The 21,154-nt window shown below is 44.7% G+C and overlaps 1 protein-coding gene across 2 annotated transcripts in view; it reads right to left on the reverse strand.

Moving 5' to 3' along the window:
* Positions 1 to 20,122: 20,122 nt before the first annotated feature.
* ZNF608 (zinc finger protein 608) overlaps positions 20,123 to 21,154 on the reverse strand; it is a 112,244-nt gene continuing 111,212 nt past the window's right edge. For both annotated transcript variants that reach the window (XM_035014016.1, XM_035014015.1), the window contains exon 10: positions 20,123 to 20,697. In XM_035014016.1, the coding sequence (XP_034869907.1) occupies positions 20,691 to 20,697 (7 nt within the window). In that variant the 3' untranslated portion in view covers positions 20,123 to 20,690. The remainder of the gene's footprint in view (positions 20,698 to 21,154) is intronic.

Raw genomic sequence — 21,154 nt, forward strand, 5'->3', positions numbered from 1 at the left:
AATCAATAATTGTTATAATTAAAATTGATAGCCACAAATAACATGACAGAGGGCTGTTGCCGGAATACTGATTGTGTCTTTGGCTTGGAAAGATAGGCCGCAGCATGGGACACGTACTTTCCAATTTGCTTTTAGCTGTGTGCAAATTGCTTTAGCTGTATCCAGCTGATTTAGACCTTGCCTAGAGGTGCACTAGATTAATTGGGAGCCACATATTCATTGCTTACAGAATGGACTCTGTAATTGGTGAAATTTGTTAGTGCCAGTTATAAAATAACTATATAGTTCTGCTTTTAGCTGTCCTCTCATTACTCTTGCCATGAGAGGAGAGGGGAAACAATTAGGACCCCGCGGACGATTAAGATGGGCGTTTTTACATAAGGACTAAAAGCAGTGTATCTGCAGTCAATATCTTATGCAAGCAACCAGGAGGGTGAAGACGGTATTGATTTTTTTTCAGAAGCTGAAAGAGTACTTACTTGAGCGTCTCTCAGAATTTGTCCATCTTTGTGGTGACCGTACCTTTGATAAGAGAACCCACGATGTCAGCATTATGAGCAGAGTTTTCAAAATAATTCTTTGTTTTCTCTCCTAACTTCACAGACTCAAGGATGACAGGCACTTGTTCTTCTTTTTCCTATTGCCAAGTGAAAGAGTAAGAACGATCCTGAGGCCACAGTTGGGTGTCCTCTTATTTGTCTGATTTCTTCCACTCTTTTTGGGGCCTCAGGGTAGGGAGGGGGCCTAGTGGAAATATCAGGTGAAGCTCGAGGAACATGAAAGTCATTTTTGGCAGGAAAACTTTTTTTTCTTTTTTCAGGAGCAAAACCTGATAGGTCCAGAAGAAAACATAAGCTACACTACATGCTAGAAAAACAAAGAGCTGTCTTCTTAGCTTTTAAAAAGCTCAACAGAGGGATGCCTGGGTGGCTCAGTCGGTTAAGTGTCTGCCTTTGGCTCAGGTCATGATCCTGGGGTCCTGGGATCGAGCCCCGCATCGGGCTCCCTGCTCAGTGGGGAGTCGCTTCTCCCTCTGCCTGCATCTCCCCCTGCTTGTGCTCTCTCTCTCTGATAAATAAATAAAATCTTAAAAAAAAAAAAAGCTCAACAGACTTAAATATGCAAAATGGACAGTGATATTCATTACATAAATCTTGGTATACTGCCATGCACGGCAACTTGTACAAAGGCTATTTCCAGACACATTCGAAACGAGGTATAAATACATATATATACGTGGAGGAGAGATGTCGGACAAGACTCTTCGTCACTCAAGTGACAAATTCCCAAACTCAAACTCCTTTCAGTTCATGAACAAATGGAAGAGTGGGGAAGGAGGTGTTTCTTGGCTCAGAGAGCTGAAAAAGTCCGGAAGGAGGACCACTTTAGACACAATTCAGCGGCTCCCCAAAAGGTATCATGAAGTTCTCCCGCCATCTTTTTGCTCAGCTTTATTTCCTGTGGACTTTGCTTTTGGGAAAGCTCCCACCCATGGAAGGCCCATCAGACCCAGAGTTACAGTCTATCTGCTCAGCAACTTCCCTGTAGTTCCAGCAAATTCTCCAACAGAAATTTCAAGGGCCCATAGTGAGTCACTGGCCCACGCCCAAACCACTCCCTGTGGCCAGGAGGGCAGAACACGCTGACCCATCACACCTGAGCCTGAGTGCCCCCAGAGCAGGGGCGGGGGGACCCTGCCTGCAGCCTCTGGGCTGAGAACCACGGACAGAGTCCCCCAGGGGACACAGGGAGAGCGTTAGAAAGCAGGGAAATGGATGTGAGGCAGGAACAACAAAGGACCGCAAGACGGACAAACAAAATGCTAGGAAACTATTGGTCTTACTTAGTAATATTTCTTAAGCTTCATTTCTATCCTTGGAATCTAATTAAAACTAACAGTCTTTTGTTCCAGAAACACCCCTATGTGATCGTGTCATGCAAAATGCTGCCGTTTACTTCAGGACGGTCTGTACATCCCCAGAGCCTAGCTGATAACGTGGAAACGAAAAAATCTTTTTGCAGTAAAAGGCACTTTTAGGAGTATCTGCTTCTCCTAAGGGCAACGATTTTAGGTTTTCATTTTCTTTCTTTTTTTTTCCCCCCAAGTAATTCTGTTGGTGAAGAATTTCCCTTATGTAGCTATTCTTTATCCTTGTTGTGGATGAATAAACTCTGAAAACCCAAACTGTACCAAATGACTATTTTGTCCAAATGACAGATTGTCCAGGATCAGCCTTTCAATCAGATGACTAACAGAGTGGCCACAAGAGTGATGTCTGTCCTTTCTTGATCTGGCACAAGAGAATGAGCGTTCTGAGGTTAGGCTGTGTCCGTGAGTCCAACTTAAGGTCTCAGCATGAAGATAAAGACTGCCAAGACTAAATGCCTTCTTTAATCTTATTTCATACAGGACCATATGTGACTCCTAAGGAGGAAAAAGGACACATAAGAAGGCAAACTTTTTCAGGGTTATGATCAGAAAGAGAAACTGTTTAAACATTACAGTGGATGCTCAACACAAAACATTTCATAAAGTCTTACCTCAGAAGTGTGAATTTGGATATTTAAATCGAAATCATTCTCATAATTCAAAAATAAAAAAGTTAACTGCACATCAGGGGCAAAAAGACACTGTTAGAAAAAAACAAAATGTAGTATTGCTCCAGAATCATCTTCCCAGAAAAAGGTCTTGTCCTGTGTTTGTGAGAAATGATCTTAGAATCTGCTAGAAATACAGTAGGATGGAGAGAGAAAGGCTGTGGGGGAGGAGCAGAAGTTAGTTGTTGCTTTCAGATTTCGGAAAAGAGTTTAAATGAAAGCTCAGATGAAAGAAGAGGCAAAATCACCACTATCATAATGGTCAACTTTTGTCAAATGTTCTGTCGCTGGAGGAAGAAGGGACTGCTGTATGTCAAGACCAATAAATAATTCTAACAATTTATCAACAAGTTCTGTAGCCAAGGAGTAAGGACATAGTTAAAGTCAGCATGAGATAAGGGAACAGAAACCAGAAAAAAAAAAATGAGCATTAACAAAGGTCAAGGTCAAAGGTATGACTTTCATTTTTTTTTTTTTTTAAGAAACACACATAGAGAGAGAGAGCACGCGCATGTGCGAGCAGGTGCGTGTGAAGGGGGAGGGGCACAGAGAGAAGGAGAGAGAAAATCTAAAGCAGGCTTCATGCCCAGCAAGGAGCCCGGCACAGGGCTTGATCTCAGGACCCTGATATCATGACCTGAGCCAAAATCAAGAGTCAGATGCTTTACTTACTGAGTCACAGAGGTGTCCCTAAAAGTATGAATTTCAAAATATCTAATATCAATTTCATACACACAGAGAAATATCTAGAAAGGCCTATACTAACCAGTGACACAGAGTTGCTTTTTTTAGGTTGAGAAGAGGTATTAAGGGAGACTTTATTTCCTTTATTCTTCTGTTTGGCTTACAATAATTCTTAAAATAATCTTTTGGTTATCTATGATTTATGCAATGAAAAAAATACATAATAGAACTAAAAATGTTTAAAATATGAGAATAAAATATGTTTCTGATGTAAACAAAGCGAGTTTGCTTCAGAATCTCTCTTCTCTTCCTAGAAACTGGACTGAACAGGCAGGACTCTGAAAAAAAACATTATTTGTGTCCAACTTGGATACCAAGCACACTACAAACTTATTATTGGTTATGCTGCTTCCAGCAGCTGAGATCAAGCAGAGCCCCCAAAGGAGCTATTCTGGAATTAGCAGCGAGCCACCCAGGAAGGAGTGAAGGGAACCAGCGAGCAGCAGGTTCCAACAAGCATAAGCACACATACACTCAGACTGAAAGGGAGCCACAGAAAAGTGAAAGACGAAAGAGAAGCTTGGCTCCGAGATGACTGAGATTTAACAGAGCTGAGATCACACCACGAGGCTCAGAGAGGAACAGGAAGCCGTGACTGCCGAGCACAGAGATGTCGCAGGGAAGCAAAACGTCTCTCAGGCAGCGAAGGAAAGAATCTTAAGTTACAAAGCCTAGAATCTCATCTTGCCCTACTTCCCACCCTTAACAAAATAGCCTATAAAGAGATGGTCCAGGAAAATCTAACCCCATCAGTCATGCGAAGCAAAATTAGCATGAGGCTGAAAAAAAATTCAAGCATCAAAATTGAGCAAGAGATTTGAAAAAACACTCAAAAATATTGCCATAGGGGCGCCTGGGTGGCTCAGTCGGTAAAGTGTCTGCCTTCGGCTCAGGTCATGATCCTGGGGTCCTGGGATCGAGCCCCACGTCGGGTGCCCTGCTCAGTGGTGAGCCTGCTTCTCCCTCTCCCGCTCCCCCTGCTTAGGCTCTCTCGTTCTCTCTGTCAAATAAATAAATAAAATCTTTAAAAAAATATATCGCCATTGGATGGATGAAATCTGTAATCACTAATTTTACCATGATATGTTAAAATCACAAATAAAACAATTATCTCCAAAGAGGAAGGCTTAAAAAATAAAAATATAAGAACACAGAGCAGGGGAGACCAAACACCAAACAGAATAAAATATGTGTGGCAGAACTGGGGAAAGAAATACAAGAGAAAGAAATTAGGGAAATTAATTTTTTTTTTAATGAAAGGAGCAAAGGGGGAAATAGATACTACAGAAAACCCAAAAAGGAATATTAAAGCTAGAAATGAAATCAGCTAATAAAATGAGATAGAAAGAAAAAAAATTAAAAGAATTAGAAAGACAATAACAATTATAAAAGATAAAATGTATCTGATAGATACAAAGTGAAAGGTATCCCACATACAACTGGAATCTTCAAGAAGGGAAAATAAAACAGAGCAAGTATTTTTAAATAATCAGTAAGAAAGCTTCCCTGAAATAAATGAAGACTTGTATCTACACATTCAAACGGCATATCGTGAATCAGGGAAAATTAAGCCAGAACAACTAACGTTGAGACACACTCTAATAAATCTATGGAAATTTTAAGATAAAAAAATAATCCTCTGGATAGGTAGGCAAAAAGATCAAATCACATACAATTCTTTTTAAGTACAGAAAATTTTTTTCTATAATATGTTTTTAGAAACTAATAAAATAAAAATTGAGAGGAGAAGGTGGGAGGTAGAAATTAAATGAGCACAGAAGAATGTTATTTAATATTGGCAAAACGAGGGGCAGAAGTGAAAACATAATTAGCACTACAAAACTGACAATAAAAAAGACAATAAAGTTGAAGGAAGGAGTATATTTATGGAGAAAGAAGAGAACATAAGCTAATTTTATCACTGATGATAGTATTTGAGGTTATCATACTGCATATACCTTTGTATGAGGTAATTATACCTTTCTATACTACAGAAGAGTTGGATAAAATATTTACACAAAAAATGCAAAGTACTTGTACAGAAATACAAACCTTCTCAAATGTCAAAAGAATTACAATGTTAAAATAAGCAAAAAGAAAACATAAAATAATATGACAGCACAGAAACCAACAAATCTTTCATAGCCATAAATAAAAACGGGCTAAACTTGACTATGAAAAGAAAGAGATTTTCATATCGGATTTTAAAGGGAAATCTATCTACTCTGCATAAAAGAGACACATCTAAAACAAATGATTCAAAGAGCTTGAAATCGAAGGATAGGCAAAGATTTCTCCGGGCATATGCAAAACTTTAAAAATGGAGGTCTGCTTCTAGTGACAGAGAAATACATATATATAAGTATATGAGTATATCCTAAACGTGCCCACAGCTCCTGGTCCTATTAGGTACTGCCTGTCTGTAGATGCTAAGCCGGGAAAAAGGAATTAAAAAAAAAAAAAAAAAAAGGAAGACTCTGTTACTCTGGGCATTAACTAACCTTAACTCCTCACTATACCCCATTCTTGCTAAGCATCTAAACCACTGTACGTACCCTGACTCCAAGGTCCCCGAAGTGCCCTTTCAAAAACAGCAGCTCTAAAGCAGATGAGTCCACCGCCCACTCCTCAATGCCCATCACCACTGGGTTTCTTAAAACGATGAAACTCTCGGGCGCCTGGGTGGCTCAGTCGGTTAAGCGACTGCCTTTGGCTCAGGTCATGATCCCAGGGTCCTGGGATCGAGCCCCGCATCGGGCTCCCTGCTCAGCGGGAAGCCTGCTTCTCCCTCTCCCACTCCCCCTGCTTGTGTTTCCTCTCTCGCTGTGTCTCTCTCTGTCAAATAAATAAATAAAATCTTTAAAAAAAACAAAAACGATGAAACTCTGTTGTTTCAAAATGAGATAAAACCTCTATCAAAAAAATTTTAGACAGACTTCTTCACAATTCATATATTCTATTTTTAGCTCCAAAATATTAAGCACCATAAGAAGGTTACTGAATCTGTTTTTTGCTTTTTTTTTTTTTTAGATTTATTTATTTTAGAGAGAGGGAGTGTAGGAGGGAGGGGCAGACGGGGAGAGAGAGAGAGAGAATCTCAAGCCGACTCCCCTCTGAGTGCAGAGCCCACCCCGCCTTGATCTCACAATGCCGAGATCATGACCTGAGCCGAAACCAAGAGTTGGATGCTTAACCGACTGAGCCACCCTGGCACCCCCAACCTATTCTTAATAAAGACATTTATTTGTTTGTTACTCCATTTGAGCGCCTTCCTCATTAAGCATATGAGAGTACGCATATGATGTTATGCTAAAATAAAATAATTATACACAAATAGCCAAGGACAAACTTTGCATAATAAATTTCAAGGCAGTTAACATCATTGTGAAAGATTCTAGAACTAGCTAATAAGCATTCTCCCTTAGTATAATGTATATATATTAATTAAAGAGAGATGAATTACATAGAGATAGTGAAGCGATATCAAGAGAAATAGAGGTAAGATAGAGACACAGACAGATACCATGCTGCATATTCACAGGGAGAGAAACGACAGTTCACTCTGAAAGGGATTTGTGTCCATCATTTTAAAAATCCAACAGCTCACAGTGACATTAAAGACAAAGCCCCTTCCTCCTCTAGGCTACTCCCCACTCCCCATTCATGACAGGTAACCCCTGTAAACAGTTTGAGAAGCTGCCTTTCCAGGATGTCTGTCCAAATGCAAATAGAGAGCATAAACATGCGTGTATGCAACGCAAACCACACGTTGCAGCCATGTCGCGTGCATACATAAATATTTCACTTTCCAAGGCAGCAGACTGTGGTTCTGCCTTGATGAGACCACGCTGATGGATATTTTAGCAGTTTGGAGCTGTTCAAAATGACGCAGTGAACATTTTCTTACAGAGCAGGAACAGCTGATAGGCTAACCTCCTAAAGGAAATTCCTATGTATGTTTATATATTTAAGATTTTATTTATTTGAAAGAGAGAGAGAGTGAGAGAGAGAGAGCATGAACAGGGACAGAGGGAGAAGCAGCCTCTCCGCTAAGCGGGAAGCCCAATGCGGGGCTCGATCCCAGGACCCTGAGATCACGACTGGAGCCAAAGGCAGACGCTTCACCGACTGAGCCCCCCAGGCGCCCCCTGTATGTTTATATCTTTGACAAACAGTGCCAAATCTGTCTCTCACGTATTTCTAGGAACTAGGAACTCTGCGCCACCCCCTCAAACAACATATAACCTTGGTCATACTAATAGGTGAAAAGAAATCTGTTGTCCTTTCCACCCACTCTACGACCACCTTTTTATATTCCTATCAGTCATTGTATTCCTTTTCTGTTCACCGATTTGTTTATACCCTTCGTCTCTCTTTTCTGTAAGGCAGCTGGCTCAATGCTTTTTTAAAAAATAATTTCGGTATCAAAATTGGCCCTTTGCCTGAGGTCACTTTTGCAAATATTTCCCCCAGTTTCTTGTCTGTTACCTGACTTTATTCATGATGTTATTCCCCAAATGCAACTTTAAATTCTTTAATATGGGGGCGCCTGGGTGGCGCAGTTGGTTAAGCGACTGCCTTCGGCTCAGGTCATGATCCTGGGGTCCCAGGATCGAGTCCCACATCGGGCTCCTTGCTCAGCAGGGAGTCTGCTTCTCCCTCTGACCCTCCCCCCCTCTCATGCTCTCTCTCTATCTCATTCCCTCTCAAATAAATAAATAAAATCTTTTTAAAAAAAAAAAAATAAATAAATTCTTTAATATGGTCAAATTATCCATCTTCTCCTCCGTGGTTTCTGAATCCGATGCTATGTACCAGAAACATCACCCCCACCCCAGACATAAGAACACATCACCAGCGTTTTCTTCTGGTGCTATGATACTTCCACTAAATGGTTGATTCTCCTAGAATTTATCAGGCTTTTAAGGAGTGATGTTGGATTCCAGGCTATTTGCTCCCATATGGCCGATCAGTATGTCAAAACACGTTTAAGATACTCACACGTAACATTTGCTGGTCAAGCAATGTTTCACGAGAAATAAAGATAAAATGACTTGTATGTTTTCACGCATTAATTTTGTTTTTCAGAAATATTAATAGTAGACTATGGCCATTTCAGAGGTTTTATAATCTATATTTCTTTAAGAAACATAATCTGCAGTTTAAATAACACCCAATTGTTAGTTCTGTGTTATAGGAACATGAGAAAGGAATACCCCCAAATTCTTTCTCAACAAGAGACTCCTAAAAATGTAAAATCAATGATATTCCACAAAGACATTTTTAAATCATTTCTTCGGTAGAGCTTAAATGGATTTTTTAGGGTTATGTATCCACTGAAATCGCTATATCCTTTTGCTTTATGAACAAACAGTGCAAAACTTTATCAGAAAAGTTAAATGTGTTACTTCTCTGCCCCGGCTAACCCAAATCACAGAAATGGGGTGATTAATATAATACTGTATCATTTAAAATTCATTCCAATGGGAAAAAATAAAGAAGGAATAACTAGAATAGGGCATCTTAGGGAGGCAAGTCAAGCTTATGGCAAGGATTGAATAACGGGTTAAAAACAGCAGTGCCTCTCAACCTTAGACATAGTATGTTACCTCCCACCTTGCAAACTTCTCCCATTAACTTCCTTCCAGACCTGGCTGCACCTGTTCCCGAGGCTGACTCCCATCCACTCCGTGCCCAGCCCCGCCCTTCACACCGTGGGCTGACTGCCTCATCCCGCACGTGGCTGTCCCCTCGCCTCCAGGACAAGATTGAAACAGCTGGTAGGCAAATGAGTAAAATTAATATCTATTCCTCAGTCCGGAGAACCCACATTCTCAGCACCTTTTCTAAGTACATCCCTCTGCAAAGAATCTCCTGGCACCTGCTTCTATAATTGTTCCTACCTCCTGCCTTTCCTAAAATCTCTCATGCATGTGATGAAATTTTAAGCTCATCTAAACAGACGGCTCCTACGTCCCCTTCAGAGTAAAAATTAAGTCCTTACAATGGCTTGTAAGACCCCAGTACTATGCCACCACCCTCCATCCAACTCCCAAGCCTTGTGCAATGTGCATTGGCCACAGTGAGAATATTCAACTAGGCTACACAAGACAAAACAAAGGTGACTGATGCAAATCATTAGATGTGTAAAGCACAGATAATTATATTATTTACCTGGGAGACAGGTGAAGACAGATAAAGCAAATAGAGCACAAATGTGTGAACCTAGATAGAGAGGAAATGTAAGAAGCAAGTAAATACTAAGTATTCACGATCACTAAATGTACACGAGACACACAAAGCACTGAATATTCATTATCTCCTAAATATAGATGAGGACGAGAGGCAGTCAGTCTTCAAGAGGCCCTACCTTAGCCACTCACTGATGACACTCATGCAAAGCCCCACCTGCCTTCTATCCCGGACAGGCAGATAAAGCCCATAGCTGCCCATCAGGCTAATGTTACAGCTCCTGGCCTGGCTCTCCAACAGCCTGTGCTGACCCAGGCATCTCCCGTCTTCCTCATCCTCATGTCTAGTTCTCCTAGAGAACAGCATGATCGTGGGGAAGGCTGATGCCCCACAGAGATGAATAAGACAAAAGCATACGTACAACATAGAACTCAGCGGGTGTGGCCCTTCCATTGGCCTGTGCCCCAGCCTAAGTGTATTAATCCACTCCATTTCTTTCTACTGGCTTCAGACTCCATGCTTGAGTTTACATTGACTCAGTTAAACTGTGTGATTTCTGTGTCTTCAATCTGTGAGCTTTCTGGCCCACAACTATGGGACAGTTTGCTTGGCTGGGTACTTGGAGGCTAAGCTTGTAAGGCTGTGTCGACACACACCTTATCTACCAATGGACTCCTCACCTGTGTGCTAGCCACGTTCTTCTTCCTCTCCCTTAAATAGTCCAAACACATTCCTACCTCAGGACCTTTGCACTTGCTCTTCCCTCTGCCTGAAACACTTCTTCCAGACATCCATATGTCTTTTTTTTTTTTAAGATTTTATTTTATTTATTTGACAGAGAGAGACACAGCGAAAGAGGGAACACAAGCAGGGGGAGTGGGAGAGGGAGAAGCAGGCTTCCCGCTGAGCAGGGAGCCCGATGTGGGACTCGATCCCAGGACCCTGGGATCATGACCTGAGCCGAAGGCAGACACTTAACGACTGAGCCACCCAGGTGCCCGACATCCATATGTCTTGCTCCCTCAGCTCCCTCAGGTGTCTGTTTCCTGAACCCCCTATATACAGTGACATCATTTTCCAACAACAATTCTCCAGTTCTCCGACACCAAGTGAGAGAGGTGTCCTATGATTCAATTCAATTCTGACACTGCCCTGTGTGAGCACGGATCCCACAGGTTAAGGAGTCAGTCTCTTAAATGAAGACTGCCCTCCTTTCAGACGCCAGCCACAAATGGGGTCCCCAGGCTACCTGCACTTCTGCACAGCCAACAATAAATTTGGGGTTCCCACAACCCCCCTCCGTTTCAATAATTTGTTAGAACGACTCCTAGAACTTAGGAAAGCATACTTAGGATTAGAGTTTTATCGTCAGGATAAGTTTTTATCAAAATTTCATTGCATAGTCATGCTTTATCAAATCACTGGCCATCCGTGGTGGAACTCCATCTCCAGTCCTTGTCCCTCTAAAAGTTCCAAGCCTCTCATCACGTGGTTGCCTCCTCTGCAACCAGCCCCCAACCCGAAACTTTGGAGAAGGCTGCCAAGAGTCACCTCATTACCATACATTTGGGTATGGCCGGAGGGGCTCCTTATGAATAACAAAATGCACTCCTCTCGCTTGGGTGAATCCAAGGGTTTTGTACGTTTGTCTGTTTTAAAGATTTAGAACGGAGGAGGGGCAGAAGGAGAGGGAGAGAGGGAATCCTCAAGCAGACTCCCCGCTGAGCGCAGAGCCCCAGGGGGGTTCAATCTCACATCCCTGAGCCGAAATCAAGACTCAGATGTTAAACCCACTGAGCCATCCAGGTGCCCCAGCAATTCCAAGGGTTTTAGGAGCTTTAATTACACGTAGAAAATACCGCAAAAATAGGAATTTCCTCTTCTACATACGAGGTGCTCCTTATCCTCTTGGCTCTATGTTGCCTGTCTCTATATGGTTTACTACCACCGGACATGGTCTATATTTGCTTGCATATTTCTTTGCGGTCACCTTCTCCTAGGAGAATGTAAACTCCATGAGGGCAGAGTTTGCTGTCTTTTCTTTATTGTTCTACCTCCAGCATCCAGAACAGCTTTTAGTCTAAAACAGGGACTCAGTAAATATTTGTCGAATGAGTGAGGGGATGTCATGTCAAGATATAGGAGAGAAGCTGCCTTCTAGGAGGGGTGGTCCTGAGTTCTAGGGTTCTGTCCCACCTCACCCAAATCTGGCCAGCCACATCGGGTTATGATAGGGACAGAAATCCATCTCACCTGGCATAGGAATTTGGAGTGCGAACTGAAAGGCTGAGCCAGTTAAATGACGCTGAGAAATGGGCCAGAGTGCACTCCGTAAGCATCCCAAGCCGTATTTAATAACAGCAGCTCGGAAGCCACGAGGGTAGCACCAGTCCGTCCGTCAACAGAAGCAGGAGGATGGGGCAGTCGCACTAAAAGAAGCAGGGGTAAGAAATTATGTGCCACTCAAGCGAGATTGAGGGGTTGTCTAGACACCATCACTGTGACCTGCCAATTCCTTGCCTGTCCTTGGACATTAGGAGACTGACTCGTAAGCTTTCAACAGACCCTCTTTGTAACTAAGCTGGTTTGAATGGGCTTCTGTTCCTGGCCCTCAGCGCTCCTTGGACGCAGGGCACGGACGGCAGCGATGCAGAGCTGGCCCAAGGAAGCCAAACCAAGGAGCCGGCTGAGCAGTCTGCTCCCATCCCCCTGCCGTCACTCCCTCACCAGGCAGGCTCATTGGGAGCTGCCGTGCCTCGGGGCTCCGGGGACACCTGGTGGGCCACTGTCACCCTCTCTCCTTGGGAATCTAGACGCAGAACGGAGATGCTAAGAACACTGCCAGTCAAGTCAGGCCAGTGTTTGGAGAATCGGAGAGAGCCAATGAGCAGAAAGAGAGCTAAGAGGCCATGATGAGAAGGAGAGGGGAGTGGAGAGGATGAGAGAGGAGAGGGAAGGAAAATGGGGTTGCCAAGGTGGTCCCAGTGCCTGCCCCCTTAGAGCTTATCTGCATTTCCTGCCCTTGTTCCCAGAGGACCTCTCTGCCCTACACGGAATCTGCTTATTTTGCTTCGGTTGGTTCGAGGAGGTTTCTGCTACTCAGAACAGAAAAGTCCTTGATGAAGACATGGCGGCATGAATAAGCAGGAAGTACCCAGGTGAGCCTGAGGAGCATTCGGAGGACCCAGAGGCCCCCAGAGTTGCCAACATGGAGTGGAGCAAGGCTGGAGACACTTGGCCTTCCAACAGAGTACTTCATTCCTACTAGGATGTCCCTCTTGGCTGATCTGGGGGGGACGCTCCTGGGTCATCTGTGTGCTCTCAGCCGACCTCAGCCTCCGAGTCAGTCACGGGAATGTTCTCGGGCTCCCTGGACTGTCACGTGGGGTTTCCACAGGCTGCACCGCCCCAGCAAGAGGACTCTCAAGAGAGAAACCAGGTTCAGGCCGGCCACTAACAGGCACTGGGACTTCCCCGGCCATGTGGCATTTTTTGGCCTCTGACACTGTGGCTCACTGACTATGACAGAATCCAAGCCAGGGGCAGAAAGGAGTCACTGAAGCTTCCTACCTCCGGGCCCGTCTGCCACTCCCTAGCGGCCTGGGGACTGAGCTCACAGTGCCACCGGGCAGAGGGCCTCCGGGAGCTGACCGCTCGGGGCCTTTCCATGACTAATCCGCTTCAGCCCCCAGACAGTCTGGTCACCAAATGGTTGCCATAAAATACATCGTATGTCTCTGCCCATCTTCTCCCTGAGGGGATGGCAGGGGGTTGGGGGCGGCAGACACCCAGGCACCTGCGGATTCCTGTGGCTGAGCACATCAGGCTTGCAGGTCTCTGAGCTTGGGTCGCAGAGGCCCCAGGGTGAACGCTCGCCTGGACATCCATCTTCCCAGTCAGCAATAACGTCTGCAGGGCTCTGCTCTGCCCAGCTCCGCAGCATGTGGCTGATGCAGAGAGGAGAGCCGTCCCCTCTGTCTAGAAGGACTGTGAGCACAAGATCTGGGCATGTGTCCCTAGGAAACCCCAGGCCCTTTAGTGGGCACTTGGGAAATACTTCCTGAAAGGATTCTGCCTCCTGTCCTGTTCACCCACTTTCAAAATTCCTTCTTTGGAAGGAACTGAGGCCCACCCAAAGTGTTTCCAGTCACTGGACCTGCTGGGTGGAGCACTGGGCCACCAACTCAGCGACCTCTCACCATGGAACCACTGAGCTTGCCCTCCACCCCGGTAAGCACCCCTTTCCACACTGGACCCGGGAGAGACCAAGAGAAGGGCAGGAAATTGGGGCCGTTCCTTTACCTTCTTCCTCCCAACTGCAGTGATCTCTGAGAGGGCAGAGGAGGTCAAAGGTTAAGGGGTTTAAGCCCTCTCCCTTGCCCCAATCCCCCCCCTCCCCCGGACCATGGGGACTACCTAGGAACTACCCACCTACTCTTCTTCTTCTATCGATGACCGCAAGCGAAGGCCTGGTTTCTCTTTCACTCAAGGAATCTTTCTTGTTTGTGATTAAGATGCACCCCCCGCCAGTGGGCTAATTTGTCCTTTCTCTTGGTACACCAGTGCCCGGCACATGCCCCTCCTCACATTCCAGTCCCCTTACCACACTCCCCCCCAACACATGCGCCCTCACACTCGTATCTCTACTCCAGGAAGGAATGGACCAGAGCTCCTCTTTTCTCTTCAGAGTATAGGCTCCTTGCTTGGGGGGAAAAGGTAGGTCCCTCTTATTTCTTACAGGCTATCAATTCTGGAGAGCTTCTGTAGGGGAAAAGAGCATATAACTGTGTGTGAGTGTGTGTGAGTGTGTGTGTGTGCGTGCACACGCACGTGCATACTCGACGGTGGCAGTGGAGATGGGTATCTTTCTTCCAACCAGTAGAGTCCTGCTTGGACTGCTAGGTTTCTGAATTAATTTGCATCTGTTTGCATGTTCAATGTAGCCCTCACCACCCTAATTCTGCCCCATCACTGGATTCTCTGAAGGAAAATCAGCTCAGAGTTAAAGGTCTCCCTGAGTTTTGCATACGTGCAAACAACCGCCTACTTCGTCCCCATACCCCATCTTGGAAGCAGACATACCTCAAGAGAACCAGAGAACGGCAGGAGAATCGACCTGCGCCACCGGACTCAAGGAGAGGTTTATCCTCAGACAACAAAACCTTCATCTCCTTCAGCTTCCTCCCTAATGGAACCCTGGTTCTAAGCCATCAGGCAGCTCTGTCATGCATGATCCAAGAGCAGATTCTCACCCTTCTTAGCCCAAGAAGTCACAGCAATCTCATCCTCTTGTCCATGATGGCTCAGGAGAGAGCATGTGCCCTGATTCTGGTCAAGGAGGCTTGAGAGGATGTCTGCCAACTGTCTGAGAAAGGCTTCTTCTCTCCCCTCCGCAAGACAGAGACACAGAAAGACGTGGCTGTCTCTGGACAGGGCCCGTGGGACTCCCATGGCCATTAACACGAGGGATAAAGAGGACAACAGAGCAAAGAGTATTCCAGAGAAGCACGCCCAGGGGCATGGAGGACTGCAGCTGGAGCTCACCCTGCTCTCAGCCTCATGCTATGGAACAGAATATATTTCTTTGGGGCTGAAGGTAGTCGGAGTCAAGGTTTTTTGTTACGTGCGGTGGGAAACATCCAACCCTACAACCAACCCTGCTAGAGATGGCCTCCCTCTCCATGATCAGCTTGAAAAGCCACCCCTGCCGGGCTGGAGATTGCACCCCTCTTTCCCCACCTGCCAATCATCACCCTACAAATAAACCCTGGAAAATTCGGGATCTGATCTAGGAGGTTGGGGTGGCTGGTTGAGTGACCTTCACTGGAGGGTGATGGGAAGATGGGACCACCTTCTCTTTCCAACGTGATTCTCTGATGATTGCATGAGGCTCAGGACGCCTTGAGCCACGGCCTTCTGCCACCCCTATTGGGAATAATTTAACCAAATAGTATATCCTGTCCACAGCAAATACTTTCTGGAACAAAGTCCTCTCAGAGGCCAAGAAAAATCTAGGCCAGGGGCACCTGGGTGGCTCAGTCACTTAAGCGTCTGCATTCTGCTCAGGTCATGATCCCAGGGTCCTGGGATTGAGCCCCGCATCGGGCTCCCTGCTCAGTGGGGAGTCTGCTTCTCTCTCTCCCTCTGCTGCTCCCCCTGCTTGTGCTCTCTCTCTCTCACTCTCTCTCTCCCAAATAAATAAAATCTTTAAAAAAAAAAAAAGAAAATCTAGGTCATTCATTTCTTTAAGGCATCTGCTAAATTAACATAAAGAAGCAATTCCAATACAACTTTACAGAAACTGGGGTACAGTTTAAATGTTTACATTTTGCAAGTAAATGTTTCACATATCTCCCTCTGCACACAAATGCCCTAGAAAAGGATCTGGTTACAGGAAATGAATTTAGAGTTGTGGTTTGAACATCTTCCTTTTATAGTCTTTTTTTTTCCTTAGTAGGATCTAGGCCCAATGCGAGGCTTGAACTCATAACCGCGAGATCAAGAGCTGCACGCTCCACCCCCTGAGCCAGCCAGGTGCCCATGGCTAACTTCACTTTTTTAACTTACCAGAATCTCAGGCTTTTTTTTTCCCCACCAGCCTCTTGACCCACAAGCACCACTTCCCACCAAACCTAACTCTTATTCTTTTTTTTTTTTTAGATTTTATTTATTTATTTGACAGAGAGAGACACAGTGAGAGCAGGATCACAAGCAGGGGGAGAGTTAGAGGGAGAAACAGGCTTCCCGCAGAGCGGGGAGCCCGATGCGGGACTCGATCCCCGGACCCTGGGATCATGACCTGAGCCGAAGGCAGACGCTTAATGACTGAGCCACCCAGGCGCGCCCCCTAACCTGTATTCTAAGCTTCTAGTTCCCCGCTGCATGTGGCAGAGGATTAAAGGCAGCAAGGACCACCTTGACCACCAGGAAACAAAGGAAAACTTCCAGCAACTTAGGCCAGCAACGAGCTGAGACCCCACCGATCTCTCAGGATCCTGGGCCTGGGTTGCTACCCAGCTCCGGGAAAAGCGGTACCGGGGTTTTGTCTCATAGAAAACTAGAGAACGCAGACTGGAGTTCTCTCATTTGCCCCTCTGAAAGTAGTAAAGACTTAAGCAGAGAAAGCTGGCTCGGTCTGGTTACTCTTCCTGAGGTTAGGATCCCTTCTCTGAAGCAGCGTGGTGGTTATAAAGCCAGTCCCTGCATTTACAGCCGTGTGACCTCACATTACTTTACCTCTGTGCCTCAGTGTCCTCCGCGCTGCCCTGGGAACAGTAATTGGGTTTTCTGAGTATTAAGCACCAAGGCTGGAAAGCCCTGCTTTAGAGAGTGCTCTGGTTAAGGAAAAAATCAAGATTCCATGCCGGTGGCCCTGCTCATGGCGGGCTTCACTCCTCAAGCGAAGGCAAGTAAACAACGCTTATGACTCAGGCTTCTGCAGGAAGCGAGGAATGGATGACTGGGTTTGGTGACAAAAACAATAATAAATGGCTTTGCCTGTCTCGTCTCTTTTTCAGAGTCAGGGAGGGAATGAAATGACCAGTAATTATCATTTAAACTGCGGTTTTATCCTGTATCCATCAGAGCTATTCATTCTGGTGACTCTCAGACCCTTGGGCCGAAACCACAGTAAATCAGGGTCACAGCCAGTGAGAACAGATGCGGCCAGCTCTGAACTCTGTGAGCGTTCACGGCCGGTGCCGAACACCAATGGCAAATTTCCACGAAGAAGCCAGCGGCGAGCCTCATCCAGGAACCCACGGTGGTGCTACGTGGGGCCCATTACCTTCTTTTGAATATTCTGCCTTCGATGGGGTCACAGCTGTAAACGAGCCTTCACTCCCACCTCTCCGTGAAGTTTATCTGCACGTGTTAGCGCTGTGGGCTTTTTGCATATGCTCAGGACAAGCTGATAGGAGCAGGCCTGGAATGAATAATGTTTAGTAAAATCAATAAACCCTATTATTAGTCACTAAGGGGGACTGATTGTATGTCTATAAAAGTAAAACAATTAGAACCGTATTAATGGCAGATTCATCATAGTAATATAACGGAGACAAGTAGGCTTGTCTTTTGGGAATCTTTAATTTACCATTCCGTCCTGACTATGTACTCAGCCAGAGAACCCGCACACGTAATATAAACAAACCCTGCCCTTTGGCAATTCATGTTGTCATAAGCAGAGACAACACTCTAACAGTTCGGGCGAAGAAACAAAACTTCATTTAGTGATTAATGTAAACCAGTCATGAATAATGTTCCCGTAAAAGCCTAGGGGGAGAGACTACCCACGTCGCAATTGTGCTTCTGGTCATATATTTCTCTGCATTTCCCGGCACTCCTCTTTATGACAGTAGCAGAGCGAAGCATGGGCGGATGCACCTATTCATACTCTATCCACTTAGGCACCTAACTGGTAGTGATTAGAAGGCTGGAGTGCCATAAGCACGCATCCAGTCATTCTGCGGCGGAAAGGCAAGACGGGTTTTCGTAGAATTTTAACAAATGCTTCTTGCTAAAAGCAGGAAAATCATCCCGGAATCCAGAGCTGCCATAGGAACGCGGCGATTCAGCGCAAGATGCGAGCGGAACTTAGTCCTGCTACGGCGCCTTGAACAACTGAATTGTCTGGTCTGTTCTAGAACCACAGCAGCATGGGGCAATCAGCAGACATACTTGAAACCATATTTGGAACAGAGGAAACAAACTTGTTGAAATGGCCTAAGGAAAATTACATCGGGGGCACCTGGGTGGCTCAGTCGTTAAGCGTCTGCCTTCGGCTCAGATCATGATCCAGGGTTGGGTGATCGAGCCCCGAGTCGGGCTCCCTGCTCCGCAGAAAGCCTGCTTCTCCCTCTCCCACTCCCCCTGCTTGTGTTCCCGCTCTCGCTGTGTCTCTGTCAAATAAATAAAATCTTTAAAAAACAAGAAAAGAAAAAAATTACATCGACTTGACAAGGACACATCAGGATGTGCTCCACGAACCGAAAACATCAGATAACCTTTAAAAAAAAGAATTGGTGAAAAACATGTGAAATGTTCATGCGTGGGAAAAACCACCACCGACAAGGTTTTCAGAAGCAGTCACATGGATGAAAAATGCAAAAGACAACCAAAGTGAAAATTCAGAGAAAAATACCCTTCTAGAGAAATCTATTAAGAACAAAGACAAACCTGCAAGGCTTTTCCGAAAGCAGAGAAAACACTTTGATTGCAGACATCTATCCTTTTGCGAAGCAAAGGGCCCCAAGGAGGAGAGCTAACCACATTATACCAAGACCAAGTCTGTCAACTTGAAGAACTTTGTAGAACACCAAGCGGGATAACAGTCATTAGCAGGCACAGTAAAATGACAAACTTACAGATGGAACGAAGCGCTGAGATGAAGCAGCCCGAACACGAGACACACTCAACTGCACAGTTTCTGCTGCGCTTTTCCATTTGGCTACAAGGCTTTCCCCCGAGATTCGTGCGTGGACCATGTTCCCACCTTCCCGACCATCCTATTTACAGTCACAGACTCCCACTCGTGTTCTCCCAACGCCCACTGCCACGCTCTCCGTCCGCAGTGTTGATCAACCCCCGAACACACTCTGCATGATGACTTAAGAGGTTTTATTGGGCTGACCACACCTACTAGAAAACGCAGTTTCTAGGAGGACAGGCATTTTAATCTGCTGTGTTCACAGCTATATCCCAATCCTTACGCGGTGCCTGGGATAAAGTAGGTGCTTAGTGTTTGCTGGAAGGGAGGGGAGAAGGAAGGGAGGCAAGGAACGAAGCAGTTCATTCTGTATGTGTGGCATAAAATATGCTAATGAAGCAACTCAGTGACAAGTCAAATAAATGGCTAGCTGCCTGACTTTTCTACTGTCTATGTGTCACAAGACGGACACCTTTGGAATATCATTCCCTAGCAGAGAAACCCGATCTACCAGTTTGTACTGATGTGATGCTCTGTGTTTGGAGTAAATACCCAGTGACTGTGCGCGTGTCCACGGGATGAAATACACCCCTTGGACGTTACACCTCTGTCTCACATGAGAAAACTCAGTCATGTGTGTACTTTAGCTTTCGAAGTGAACATTCATAATATCAAGCAACCTTTCTTTGAAAATGAGAATCACTATCAGCCATCGAGAAATAACACAAGACAGACGAGAGGCCGTTATAAAAAAAAAAACAACTTTTTAATTCTGATTGCCAAATTATTTAAGGCAGGTATAAAAAAGGAAAGCATTCAATATACATTTTACATAAAATAAACTAGATTACAGCATAAAACAAGTAACCAGGCAATGGCGTTAAAGTCTCTCTCTTCTAAAACTGGATAATTGTAAACATTAAAAAAAAAAAAAAAAAAAGGACTGCAAGACTATTCAAGTAATAGAACAATCACAGATGTCTCTGGTACGCAGGCTATTGGGTTATTTGCCATTCAAGATTATCAAAAAATGACACCTCATTATTCACAGATGCTCATTATTTCCCCATTTTAATCTTTACATTATATACAACACAGTTTTTGTGGTATTGGCAACCCCATGCCTTTCCATAAGTCTTTTTTTTTTTTTTTTTTTTCCCACAACACACAAGTACAAACAGTGACTACAGGAGCATTTCACACTGATGTGTCTTTAACGGGAGCCACCAAATAGACATCTAAATTGTACCCAAGCGTCGTCATCACAACCAGCCTTTCCGAGGGCCTCACGGGATATCTAGGAAGAGATATGCAAGGTTCGGGCACACGGATACAGAACGTCTTTTATTTACAAGCGAAAAGGAAAAGGAAAAGAAAGTAAGCAGCCTTCTGCGGCCAACATTTTTCAACAGGACAGATACACTTTTTATCTCCTTTACTGAGTGGTTTGCAGACCCTGTGTGTGCGAGCCTGGTTACTGATACAAAAAGTAAAGAATATATATATATATATATGTATATATACATATATGTATACGTATATATATATAAAACAGAAGTCTAATTACAGCAACATTTGTTACTCTGCGATAAAATCTGTAATTTACAAAAATGAAATGACTGGTTTTTGCCTGCCATTAAAGGCATTTCAAATTAACACCATGGAACTGATGTTTGTATAAAGCGCTTCCCCATGTGATCCAGTCACATGACAACGTACATTTCCAATCTTGTTATTCTCTGCAAAAGAAAAGAAGATGTTAGCGTGGGGTTCTCGCCACAAGTGACCCTGAAAATATGAAAACCCCAAGACTGATACTGATAGGCTTAACTCAGTTCTGTTCTGTTCACGGATTCACTTCCACAGGAAGGGAATGAACACGGAGGTAAGGATACACACCATGGAAGATGCTGTTTTCCTCTCTCAAAAAACGGGAGGGGTAATTAAAACTATCGAAGAACAAACATGACCTTTATCATGATGAAAATAAATACCTCCCATTGCGACTTTGTTTTTGACACGGGATAAAACAAAGGGAGTCGGGGCGAATGATTTTAACAAGGCTGTGAGGACAACCTGTCTCAACTGTTTAAAGAAAACACGATCTGTTGATTGCTAACCCACATTACAGCTAAAGAAAGTAGGGTCCCCAGAAGGTAAGCTGCACAGGAAGCAACGGGGACATAAAAGCGCATT

The sequence above is a fragment of the Mirounga leonina genome, unplaced genomic scaffold (assembly GCF_011800145.1).
Source record: "Mirounga leonina isolate KUSES-001 unplaced genomic scaffold, KU_Mleo_1.0 Mir_168, whole genome shotgun sequence".
In the NCBI taxonomy this organism is placed as follows: Eukaryota; Metazoa; Chordata; class Mammalia; order Carnivora; family Phocidae; genus Mirounga; species Mirounga leonina.